At 39.2% G+C, this 13,823-nt stretch overlaps 1 protein-coding gene across 4 annotated transcripts in view; it reads right to left on the minus strand.

Moving 5' to 3' along the window:
- Window positions 1-13,823, minus strand: part of PCNX1 (pecanex 1) — a 186,515-nt gene that overhangs the window by 137,477 nt on the left and 35,215 nt on the right. For all 4 annotated transcript variants that reach the window (XM_040226167.1, XM_040226166.1, XM_040226165.1 and 1 more), the window contains exon 3: window positions 4,095-4,200. In XM_040226167.1, coding sequence (XP_040082101.1) covers window positions 4,095-4,200 — 106 coding nt within the window. The remainder of the gene's footprint in view (window positions 1-4,094; window positions 4,201-13,823) is intronic.

The following is a 13,823-nucleotide window of genomic DNA, read 5'->3' on the forward strand; positions in this document are numbered from 1 at the left end:
TATAGATGATTTTATTTTCTTCTTGCAGCTTTCCTTCATCTGCTAACTTTCTAAAAATAAACACATTTAGAAAAGGAAAAAATTAAGAAAAAAATGGTATCTGCATACACTTAGCAGTGAAGTTTTCCTTAATAGATCTGCACAAACTAAAATGCTCCAGTGTTTCTTCTCTTTGAGAAGGACCAAAGGAAAGTCCAGGTACAATTATGAACATCAGAAAACAAAAATTACTTCTAACTAAAGGCAATCAGGCAAGGCCACCTCCTCCATGAAAGCTTGCCATCTCTCTCTAGCTGGAAACATTTATTTTCTCCTCAGAAATCATTAGCCCCTTTTCTGTACCATTTCTATGACAACTATTACTTTGCACCTTTTACTTATATTTCCTTGGTAATATATCATAACTTCAGTTACTTATAGATATCTACTATGAAATTGAAATGGCAACCCACTCCAATATTTTTGCCTGGAAAAGCCCATGGACAGAAGAGCCTGGTGGGCTACAGTTCATGTGATCGCAAAGAGTTGGACACAACTGAGCATGCATGAAATTGCAAACCCTTTGAGGGTAAGAGGTGGAGAGGGTAAGACCCACTTCACATCCCAGATAAGCAAAATGCCTTAAATACTATCAGGCACTAAAATATTTTAAGGAAGGTAAGTGACAGAAAGAGAGGAATATAAGCGACAGTTTAAAAAATGGGGGGGTGGGGGGTGGGGGGTGGGGAAATGGAGAATAGAAGATGGAAAGGAGACGGGTAGCAGTGGCATGACGAAAGAACGGTACCAGTGACTATGATAGTGCCTCAGTATTCAAGGAGTTCACAATCTAGTACTGAAGACATTTATAAACAACTATGGCTACGTGTAGTGAGAGCTGTACAATAAAACATGTACAAGAAACACGGTATCTTTGTATTCATAATATCTCTACCAATATACGAAAAGTCCAACTTACTTCCTCATTTCAGCTTTCCTAAAGGATAACAATAATTACATCAATTTCTTTTGTTATAAGCAGTATAAAACACCAAAATCCAACCAAGTAGCACAATAGCTTCTGACATCTGCCCTTTTTAATACAAGAGTTAATATTTTAAGGAAAACCAAATCAGTCAGATGTGCTATGCATTTAGGTGCAGACATGAGTCAATTATATTCAAGATGGGACTCCCTCCCTAAAACAAGTAGGGCTGAGACAGGATAGGGGCAGGACACAAGCTGTGAAAGAATGACACAGCCCAAGGAAATGACATAAAATGATTAGAACCAACTAGGTCCAAAATAGCCTACTTCTCTTACACTTTGGGCCTCAGTACACACTCATCGAAATACATCAGCAAGGGAAGAAGGAGAGGGTGAAAAGAATGGGGAGATTGGGATGACACCTATTTACTACACAACAAATAGCTAGTGAGCACCCCTTCATGAATCACAGCCTTGGCAGAGGGACTTGCATAACTCAATGAAGCTACTGAGTCATGCTGCTGTGCAGGGCCACCCAAGACGGAAGGGTCATATTGAAGAATTCAGACAAAAGTGATCCACTGGAGGAAATGGCAAAGCACTCCAGTATTCTCGCCTTGAGAATCCCATGAACACTATGATAAGGCAAAAAGATATGACACCAGAAGCTGAGGCCCCCTAGGTCGGAAGGTGTCCAATATGCTAATGGGGAAGAGTAGGGAGGCAATCACTAATATAGCTCCAGAAAGAATGAAGCAGCTGTGCCAAAGTGGAAACGATGCTCAGATGTGGATGTGTCTGTAAAAGTAAAGTCCAGTGCTGTAAAGAACCATATGCATAGGAATCTGGAATGTTAAAGCCATGAATCAAGGTAGATTGGATGTAGCCAAGCAGGAGATGGCAAGAGTGAACATCAACATCTTAGGAATCAGTGAACTAAAATGGATGGGAATGGGTGAATTTAATTCAGTTGACATTATATTTACTACTGTGGGCAAGAATCCCTAAGAAATGAAGTAGCCCTCACTCAACAAGAGTCTGAAATGCAGAACTTGGGTGCAATCTCAAAAATAAGAGAATGATTTCAGTTCATTTCCAAGGCAAATCATTCAACATCACAGTAATTCAAGTCTATACCCCAACCACTAACGTCAAAGAAGCTGAAGTTGACTGCTTCTATGAAGATCTACAAGACCTTCTAGAACTAACATCAAAAAAGGATGTCCTTTTCATCACAGGTGATTGGAATGCAAAAGTAGGAAGTTAAGAGGAATCTGGAATAAGGCAAGTTTGGCCAGAAGTACAAAATGAAGCAGGACAAAGGTTAACAAGAGTTTTTTCCAGTAATCATGTACAGATGTGAGAGTTGGAATATAAAGAAGGCTGAGCACTGAAGAACTGATGCTTTTGAATTGTGGTGCTGGGTAAGACTCTTGAGATTCCTTTGGACAGCAAGATCAAACCAGTCAATTCTAAATGAAATCGACCCTGAATATTCATTGGAAGGACTGATGCTGAAGCTCCAATACTTTGGCCACTTGCTGCAAAGAGTGGACTCATTGAAAAACACCCTGATGCTGGGAGATTGAAGGCAAAAGGAGAAGAGGGCGGGAAAGGATGAGATTAGACAGCATCACCGACTCAAAGGACATGAACTTGAGCAAGCTCAAAGAGATAATGGAAGACAGAGGAGCCTGGCGTGCTGCAGTCCATGGGATCACAAAGAGTCAGACACGACTTAGTGATTGAAAAACAACAGTGGGAACCTGCTATAGCGCACACGGAGCTCAGCTCAGTGCTCTGTGATGACCTACAGGGATGGGATGAGTTGAGGGGGAAAGTCCAAGTAGAAGGGGATATATGTATATATATAGCTGATACACTTTGTTTTACAGCAGAAACTAATACAATAATGTAAAGCTATTATACTTCAATTAAAAAAAAAACACACATCAGCAAGCTAAATGACACAGCCACAGGTGCCATGACAGGTTCAAGGCTGATGATAAGGGTCAAAAAGTAGGCAGTGGCCCGGTCCCTATAAATTCCCACCCATTCCCCAAAATGGCTGGAATACTCCTCCCACTCATTAGCCTATGAACCTGGGACTTCCCAGGTAGCTCAGAAGGTGAAGCGTCTGCCTACAATGTGGGAGACCTGGGTTTGATCCCTGGGTTGGGAAGATCCCCTAGAGAAGGAAATGGCAACCCACTCCAGTACTCTTGCCTGGAAAATCCCATGGATGGAGGAGCCTGGTAGGCTACAGTCCATGGGGTCGCAGAGTCAGACACTGAGTGACTTCACTATCACTATACTGTTAAGTGACAGGAAACTACTTAACCCTATAAAGCCTGACACCACCATACCCTGGGCTTCTCTTACCTTCTGAGATGGTCCACACTCTATCTGTGCAGTGTATTTCCTGCCTGAATAACCCTTCTTTCGCTTTACTAAGACATCTCTTGAATTCTTCCCTGTGTGAAGCCACGAACCCACACCTGGCAACTGTCCCAGGGACTCGGATGTGACCTGGGATGTGACCATCCTCTCGTGCCCCACTCTCTTTCCTGCAACAGGGCAAGTCTAATGGACACAATGCCAAGAGTACAGTTACCAAAGCTGGTTAGCCACTGCTGTCCTTTTGTCAGCCCTACCAAAAAAGAAAAAGTAAAAGGTGTGGCTGTTCAAAAGTTTATTGCAAAATCATAGGCTTACTCCCAAGGGTAATCTGCCAATATTTTCTCAGTATGAAGAAAGTGCAGGTTTAATTAAGAATACAAAAAGTGCAGCCATATTTAAGAACTAAGCCATTTCATTCCACAAAAAGAGACTGAGATGTTGCCAATACAGACACTGTGAAGGTAAATAAGTATAAGTTCCTAAGGGCATTCACAACTATCTTGATCAAAACTACCCCAGGCAATGAGCATGTGGTATGTGCTCAGCAACAAAGTACTTAATTAATGTGAAAATTCTGTGTAATGGTAATAAACAATGATCAGTAAACAAATCAAAAAATTATCAGCAAGATAAACCCAAACATCAACTGACTGTAACAGACAAGAGAACACCTGAGACCACCATCAGGAGGAAGGAAAAAAGCAAAATAGAACAGCACAGGTTCCTACCTGGTTGCTTGGATCCAGGCCAGCATAAGAATTTCTTGAACTACAACCAACTGGGGGTGTGGCCTCTCGAATGAATTCAGCCATTTCAATTCCCCCACCAGGATCACTGTTGGGGAGGGGGGAGAAAAAGAGAGTAATTTGTTCTTATTCTGACACCAATTGTTTTCTTTTAGTTCGTTTTCTAAGTTATACTTTTTTTCTGTAAAACTAAGAGGTTCAAGTATTTAATACAGCAAATAGAAAAAAATTATTCTTACTCTGTAAGTCCAATAATTTGAACTATTTTATAACCATGTCACTATTCCAAAATATTTAAAACTCTCTCCCAATCTCTCTACATCCACTCAGTACTAGAAACTGGCCTTGATTATAATTGCTGCTACTGCTAAGTCACTTCAGTCGTGTCTGACTCTGTGCGACCCCATAGACGGCAGCCCACCAGGCTCCCCCATCCCTGGGATTCTCCAGGCAAGAACATTGGAGTGGGCTGCCATTTCCTTCTCCAATGCATGAAAGTGAAAAGTGAAAGGGAAGTCGCTTAGTTGTGTCCTACTCTTAGCGACCCCATGGACTGCAGGCCACCAGGCTCCTCCGTCCCTGGGATTTTCCAGGCCAGAGTACTGGAGTGGGGTGCCATCGCCTTCTCCCGACTATAATTGCACCATACTAAATATAGCATGCACCTGACGATAGACAAGGACTTCCCTGGTGGCTCAGACAGCAAAGTGTCTGTCTACAATGCGGGAGACCCGGGTTGGGAAGATCCCCTGGAGAAGGAAATGACAAGCCACTCCAGTACTATTGCCTGGGAAATCCCATGGACAGAGGAGCCTGGTAGGCTACAGTCTATGGGGTCACAAAGAGTCAGACACGACTCAGCGACTTCACTTTCACTTTATGATATATGCCATAAAACCACTGTAGCAAAGAGATGATTTGCCTTTTGTTTCCCAACGGCAAAGAGAAATTGGTCAGAAGGTAATGAGATCTTACACAACCTGTTCTCTCCAAGAGTACAGTCTAAGCTGCCTAACACAATAAAGAACATGCATAAGAACGATGATTCTGGTCAAGCTTTTGTATCTGTACTTCTAAAGTTAACAGAATTTCACTGGGACACTAACTTGTTTTACAGAACTGGAAACAAGATTTTAGATTTGTATGTGCTGAATTAGAAGGCACAAGTTTAAAAAACTGAAATGATGCTATGTAGTAAAACAGGCATTGCTGCTGCTGCTAAGTCACTTCAGTCATGTCCGACTCTGTGCAACCTCAGAGACAGCAGCCCACTAGGCTCCCCCGTCCCTGGGATTCTCCAGGCAAGAACACTGGAGTGGGTTGCCATTTTCTTCTCCAATGCATGAAAGTGAAAAGTCAAAGTGAAGTCACTCAGTCGTGTCCAACTCTCCACAACCCCATGGACTGCAGCCTACCAGGCTCCTCCATCCATGGGATTTTCCAGGCCAGAGTACTGGAGTGGGGTGCCATCGCCTTCTCCGAAAAACAGGCATTAGAAAGACATAAGAGAAAAGTACTAAGTTCAAATAACTGAGAAGTCCACTTAAAGTACTTAAAGATAATGGCATCCCAAAATAAGGAAAAAAGATCATGACAAATTTCAAAGCACTTAAGACCATTTTATAATAAGGTTCCTCTAGAACAAACTTTTAGAATTCAGGCCTAATTATTATCGTAATTATCAAAATCTTATCTTTTGCCCCAAGTTTTTTATTCACTCTACCTGATATACAGTCTATGAATTTTTTAGCTATCATTACCAAGGATAAAAGCTCTAATATATATGCTGAACATTATTGTGGACATAGGTTATTTTACCATTTGGCATCTAATTCAACCTCCTTGGTAACAAAAAGAAAAAGCAATCCCAAATTCTTCTGGTGAATCACCTCAACCCAAGCTCTCATATGGCTGGGGTAATGCTGACCCCACTCTCAGGGTTAGGGGGAAGCTCTACTGGCCAGAGTCAGTCAGCATATCCCAATCTCTTGGTCTAAACAATTAGTAGTTCCAGAATAAGCACATGACCCAACTCAGGTCAGAAGCGCTTTACTATTGAGAGAAGAAACTTCTTTGTATCTGCTTGTCTTAAATGCTGAGAAGAAGAGTCACGGAGCTGCTGTAGCCATTTTACAACCGTAAGGGGAGAACCTGTCTGAGGAACCAACTAAAAGAAAAGCACAGCCTCGTAAAGGGAAGCAGAGTCATGAAGTTACTTAAATTCTGCACACTGCCACATCTGATGACATCCCTTAAACAGAGACTTTTCACTATTGTGAGCCACAAATTACCTTAACCTGTTTAGGTGGGATATTCCATCAACTGTAATCAAAAGATATGGGCAAATAGAACCTGCTTACAAGTACACCTTCCATTTATGCATTTATCACTAAAGCTGTTTGAATTCTAGTGTGTTTTTTTTTAATTAATGGTCTAATAATCATCATGTCCCTGTTCGCTTACTGGGTCCCTAAGTCTAGGCCACTGACTACAGTTGGCTAATTAATGTCCAACAATGGAAATCAGCTTTCTAACTTGTTGTTAGTCGCTCAGCAGTGTCCGACTCTTTCCGACCCTATAGACTATAACCTGCCCGGCTCCTCTGTCCATGGGATTCCCCAGGCAAGAATACTGGAGTGGGTTGCCATTTCCTTCTCCAGGGGATCTTCCCAACCCAAGGATTGAACCTGGGTCTTCTGAATTGCAGGCAGATTCTTTACTGTCTGAGTTACCCATCTATAAAAACAAGATATAATGGAACTCAGTTATGAATATGAAGGCAGACTCTGTGTACAAATGTCCACGTGTGAGAAAACTGGAATATGTTCAAGTGTGCTGGACATTTGGTGTTAAGTCACACAGGCTATCTAGGCCAGAATGAGAAATACTTTTCTAATTTGGCAAAATCTTAAGTGAGTATATACAAGCAGTTATCACCCACTGAACGAGTGATGAGTGATAACCAGCAATATTACTGCTAACTCCACTGGAAAGCATCCTCTAATTCAGGTTGCAAAGAATCAGAAGATGGTGAGCAAGGTGAAAACCAAGGAACAAAATGTTCGATACCACAGAAAGGACGAACAGCTCTCATTTTCCCTAGTACCTATGCAACAGCTGTAATGATACGTAATTCACTTATCATACAATTCATCCACTGAAACTGTGCAATTTGATGATTTTTAATACATTCACAAAGTGAATGTAGTGAGGCATCCATCGCACAGTCAATTTTAAAACATCTTTATCATCTCAAAAGCAAACCCATTTAGCTATTAGCCCACCTCCCATCAGCCCTCAGCAACCACTAATCTTTTGTAACTGGCTTCTTTCACTTAGCACAATGTTTTCAAGGTTCATACATGTTGTAGTATGTATCAGTGCTTTATATCTTTCTCTGGCCAAATATTCCATCGTAAAGATAGGACACATTTTGTTTATTCAATCATCAGCTGATGCATAATCTTTCTTAGTTTTATATATCACTTCTGAGAGCAAGTTCAAATGATTACAATTAGAACATAAAATAACAAAGCAAAATTTACTAAATATTTAATATATTCTAGTCACAGGGCACATGTTTTATTTGCATTTTCTCATGAAACATTCCCCTAAAGTTTATGCTATAAACACTATCATCCTCATTACACAGATAAAAAAACTGAAAGGTGTAAAAACTTCCCTAAGTTCTCAAAGGGATATACAACGTAAGCCAAGTCAATGGTATATGGAATTCAGGAGGGAAGGGAGGACACAAATAATACTTACTCCTCACTGTACAGTGTATTATCATATCTGTTCTTTCTGCTTTTTTTCCTTACACATGAGAATGTAGGTACTCATAATCAGTAAGGACTGATATAAGATTTGAACACCAGGTCTAAGTCTAAAGGCCACAGTCTAAGATATCAATAATGCCTTTTAACAAATAGGCACTGAAGTTCTCTTTCCAGTTCAAAACCAAAAATAAACTCCATTATCTACAGAAGGTTTCTTAACATCAGCACGACTGACATTTCAGGACATGTAGTCTCAGCTGCTGGGAACCATCTTGTGCACTGTTAGGATGGTTAGCAGCATCCCTGACTTCTATCCACCAGATGCTGGTAGTATTTCTCCCTGTGATAACCAAAAGCGTCTCCAAATATTGCCAATTATCTCCTGTGGCAGAGGGTCATCTCCAGTGGAGAAAAAATAATCTAGATCTAATGCTCAATGATCAACACTGAGTGGAAGGAGGTACTTAGGGAGAAAAAAAGATGAAAGAAAAAACAAATAGTTCTTTTTATGGAAAAAAACTAAATCCTCTTGCAAACTTGTTGTACCTTTCTCTTCTTTACAAATTAAGAAGCAGAACTTTTAGTCAGTTAACAGTGTCCTAACATATAAATTGACTGAATAAGAATTTTCTTTACTAGTAAGGCTGGCAGATTTTCGGCAATGGTGATTTCAGCATGTACCTGGAAAGTAAGTAGTTTACAATTCCCACAGAAGCAAAGTGGTCTACTGCGGTAAGCGGTAGACCGAACTGACCAAATGCAGGAAATAGCTACCTTTATGACTTAATTTCCTCAACTGTTTAAAAAAAAAAAAACAGGTACAGGGGAAAGAGGAAAGTAGAAAGGGTCTAATCTGAATTATAAAGAAGATGTCACAAATAAATTTGTTGATAACTAATATCATTAACAGTTCAAGCTTTAACTAGAACTTCACAGTACCACCTCAGTAAATCTACTCAAGACAAGGATGTTCATAAAAGCATGAATAGATAAAAACAAAGTCCCTAAACAGAATAAATCTTCAGAAAATTTAGCCTAAAACTCACCTGTGTATATTTTAAATGGTTCCTTAATTTACAATATTGCAAGCATCACTGTACAAGAAACAGAAAAAAGATATGTTCTGTCTTCACATATTCACATTCTAAAATTCAACATGCTAATTTCCTCTCCTGAAACGTTAAAAATGTAATACATACATAAATGACGTTGACTCTTTAAGATCAGGATTTAAGATCATTATTTCTGAGCTGCCATACCACAGCCAATGGCGACCAGAAGCAGCAGCAGTCATTCCTACTGCATTTGTTCATCCATGCAACAAACTGACAGCTCTAATGTACCAAGCACAGTGAGAGGCTCTGAAAACAAGTGCATTTGTTTTCCTATTCATTTCTGTTCCTCAGAGCAGAGATTTGTAAGTGGGAGAGTGAGGGAAAGGAGATGTCAAAAGCAAATTCTGCAAAAAAGATCTTATTTAATGGTAACGCTTCAAGATACTCTCTTTAAGATTAAAGAAAAACAAAGATGAACACCAATACTATTTCAATTTAACCATGTGTTAGAAGTTATAGTCAATGAAAAGTTAAACAAGAAGAATAAGTCATAGAAAGGAAGAAATAAAACTGTCATCATTTGCAGCAAATCAAGAAATAACCTATAAAATTTTACCATTAATAAGGGAGTTTAATAAGGTTGCTGGAAACAAAGTAAACTACTACATTTAAAGGGACAAAAACAAAAAGTAATTAGAAAAAGTTGATGGAATTTAATAAAAGCTATGAAAGCCTTTTAATGGAGAAATGATAAATCTTTACTGAGAGACATTAAAGACTAAATAAATGGAAAGATACAATATTGTAAGGATATCAAATCTCAGCAGAGGAATCTACATATCCAATGTAATGCTAATAAAAACTCTAAGTCATTGTAGACTTTACCTAGCAGACTCTACAGTTTGTATTAAAGATCAAGAGTGGCAAAGTCACTCTTGAAAAAAAACAAAGTACAAAGTTTGCCCCACTAGTTATCAAAAGTCTTGTTACAAAACTATAGCAATTATGATTGTGTAGTAACTACATAGGCATAAACTATATTAACAGAACAGAATAGAGCCCAGAAACATACCCACCATATGTGAAGACTATTTATGATAAAGTGAGTCCCACAGGTCAAAAAGGAAAAGACAGTCTTATAACACATACTGATTAAGCCAGTTATATATAAAGAAAAACAAACCCTAAAATCCATACCTGACAACAGAACATAACTTCCAGTACAACTGAAATGTGAAAACAAAGAAACATGGAATTTTAAAAAGACAATCTCTGAGAGTATTTTTTGATATCTGGGTAGAAAACAATTTCTTAAATAAGACACAAAAACATTAATTACCAAAAAAAAAAAAATCAATAAACTATAAATTTAAGAAATGTGTGATAATCATAAGAAATCTTAAGAAAAGCAAAATGACAAGCTATAAACTGGAAAAAGACATCTGTAGTGTATATAATCAACAAAGGGGTAATATAATGAATTTTTATTTTTAAATTTTATTTATTTTTAATTGAAGGATAATTGCTTTACAATATTGTATTGGTTTCTGCCATACATCAACATGAATCAGCATAGGTATACATAAGTCCCCTCTCTCTTGAACTCCTTCTTCTTAACAAAAAAAGGAGAACCCCAAAGAAAAATGAAAGAAGAAATAAACAGGCACTGGAAAGAACAGAAAGCTTAAATGGACCATATACGTGAGGTAAGACAGTCTGCCTCATTAGTAATCAGAAAGGTTAACTATTGATAGAAGTCAAAATAAGACACATCTAACACTCAGCTGTTAAAATGGAAAACTAGTAAAACTTACAAAAACAACAACAAAATCAAATATTGAGGATATGAAACAATAAGGACTTTCACACATATAGTATAAACTGGTATTATTGTTTTGGTAAACAGCTTGGAATTACCTAATAAAACTGAATGTGAAAATGCCCCGTGAACCAGCTTACAAATATTAGATATACACATGTGGCCAAAGAAACATATGATAATGTGTTATCTGAGCAAGAAACCTAGAAACAATCTGAATGACTATCAACAGAAAAACAGATAAGCTGTAGTCTACTCCAACAGTAGCAGACTATACAAGAGCAAACACAAATAATAGCTGGATGCATCAACATACGTAAGTCTACAAAATATGAAATTCTGCACAAAAAAAGCCCTTCACAGAGAAATACAAACAGTATGACTGTCTTTAGGATATCTTAGGCAGACAAAATTAAGTAATAATAGGTTTAGGACTATCCTAAAGGAGATCAGTCTTGGGTGTTCACTGGAAGGACTGATGCTGAGGCTGAAACTCCAATACTTTGGCCACCTCATGCAAAGAGTTGACTCATTGGAAAAGATTCTGATGCTGGGAGGGATTGGGGGCAGGAGGAGAAGGGGACAACAGAGGATGAGATGGCTGGATGGCATCACTTACTCGATGGACATGAGTTTGGGTAAACTCCGGGAGTTGGTGATGGACAGGGAGGCCTGGTGTGCTGCCATTCATTGGGTCACAAAGAATCGGACACAACTGAGCGACTGAACTGAACTGACAAAGATTGTATAACAGTAAACCAATGGAATTATTAATAAAATATTTAAAATAAAGATCACTCCTGAAAAGAAAAGGGTAGAATGAAATGAGAACGACTTGTATTTGTATAATGTCCTATTACTTAAGCTGTGTGGTGGTTAAGTATTCACTTGGTTATTATTCTCACATATACTTGATATACTGTTTGAAATATGTATTTTACAATAAATCTTTTTGAAAACGAAAAGAAAATAGAAAAGTAAAATAAGCATTAAGAATATATACAATTATCCAGAATTAATCATATACAACTTATACAGAACTAATAAGAGCTAGCAATTACTACATTGTTCCACATATCAGAAATAGTTCTAAGTGCTTTGCATATATGACCTCAGTTAGTCTCATAATCCTAAAAGATGATACTGTGAAAGTGCTGCACTCAATGTCAGTAAATTTGGAAAACTCAGCAGTGGCCACAGGACTGGAAAAGGTCAGTTTTCATTCCAATCCCAAAGAAAGGCAAGGCCAAAGAACGCTCAAACTACTGTACAATTGCACTCATCTCACACGTTAGTAAAGTAGTAATGCTCAAAATTCTCCAAGCCAGGCTTCAGCAATACGTGAACCGTGAACTTCCAGATGTTCAAGCTGGTTTTAGAAAAGGCAGAGGAACCAGAGATCAAATCGCCAATGTCCGCTGGATCATTGAAAAAGCAAGAGTTCCAGAAAAACATTTATTTCTGCTTTGACTATATCAAAGCCTTTGACTGTGTGGATCACAATAAACTGTGGAATTCTGAAAGAGATGGGAATACCAGAGCACCTGACCTGACTCTTGAGAAACCTGTATGCAGGTCAGGAAGCAACAATTATAACTGGACATGGAACAACAGACTGGTTCCAAATAAGGAAAAGGAGTACGTCAAGGCTGTATACTGTCACCCTGCTTATTTAACTTATATGCAGAGTACATCATGAGAAACGCTGGGCTGGAGGAAGCACAAGCTGGAATCAAGATTGCCAAGAGAAATATCAAGAACCTCAGATAAACAGATGACACGACCCTTGTGGCAGAAAGTGAAGATGAACTAAAGAGCCTCTTGATGAAAGTGAAAGAGGAGAGTGAAAAAGTTGGTTTAAAGCTCAACATTCAGAAAACTAAGATCATGGCATCTGGTCCCATCACTTCATGGCAAATAGACGGGTAACAGTGGAAGCAGCGGCTGACTTTATTTTCTTGGGCTCCAAAATCACTGCAGATGGTGATTGCAGCCATGAAATTAAAAGACGCTTACTCCTTGGAACGAAAGTTATGACCAACCTAGATAGCATATTAAAAAGTAGAGACATTACTTTGTCAACAAAGGTCCATCTAGTCAAGGCTATGGTTTTTCCAGCAGTCATGTATGGATGTGAGAGTTGGATGGTGAAGATAGCTGAGCACCGAAGAATTGATGCTTTTGAACTGTGGTGTTGAAGAAGATTCTTCAGAGTCCCTCGGACTGCAAGGAGATCCAACCAGTCCATCCGAAAGGAGATCAGTCCTGGTGTTCACTGGAAGGACTGATGTTGAAGCTGAAATTCCAGTACTTTGGCCACCTCATGTGAAGAGCTGACTCATTTGAAAAGGCCCTGATGCTGGGAAAGATTGAGGGCAGGAGAAGGGAATGACATCACTGACTCAATGGACATGAATTTGGGTAAACTCCGGGAGTTGGTGATGGACAGGGAAGCCTGGCGTGCTGTGGTTCACGGGGTCACAAAGAGTCAGACACGAGTGAGGGACTGAACTGAACTGAATCCTAAAGATAGTACTATTATTTGTCTCATTATCCAGATGAGGAAGCCAAGGCCTAAAAGCTTAACTCCCCCAAGGGCATACTATCAGCAACTGATCAAGCCCCTGGCAGATTAAGTGCAGAATCTACATTCTCTTTGCTTACCCACTAAATGGGGGTATGCATTTCATAACAGAAATAGAAGAGACTTAAGAACTATGTAGAATCCACTAAAAGATTTATACACATACACTATATACATATACAAGGGAGTCCTTTGGACAGCAAGGAAAACAAACCAGTCAATTCTAAAGGAAATCAGTCCCGAAAATTCACTGGAAAGACTGATGCTGAAGCTAAGCTCCAGTAATTTGGTCACATGATGTGAACAGCTGACTCACTGGAAAAATCCCTGATGCTGGGAAAGATTAAAGGCACAAGGAGAAGAGGGCATTAGAGGATGAGATGGCTGGATGGCATCACTGATGCAGTGGACATGAACTTGGGCAAACTCTGGGAGATGGTGAGAGACAGGGAGGCCTGGCGTGCTGCAGTCCAT

The sequence above is a fragment of the Oryx dammah genome, unplaced genomic scaffold, assembly GCF_014754425.2.
Source record: "Oryx dammah isolate SB20612 unplaced genomic scaffold, SCBI_Odam_1.1 HiC_scaffold_26, whole genome shotgun sequence".
Lineage (NCBI taxonomy): Eukaryota > Metazoa > Chordata > Mammalia > Artiodactyla > Bovidae > Oryx > Oryx dammah.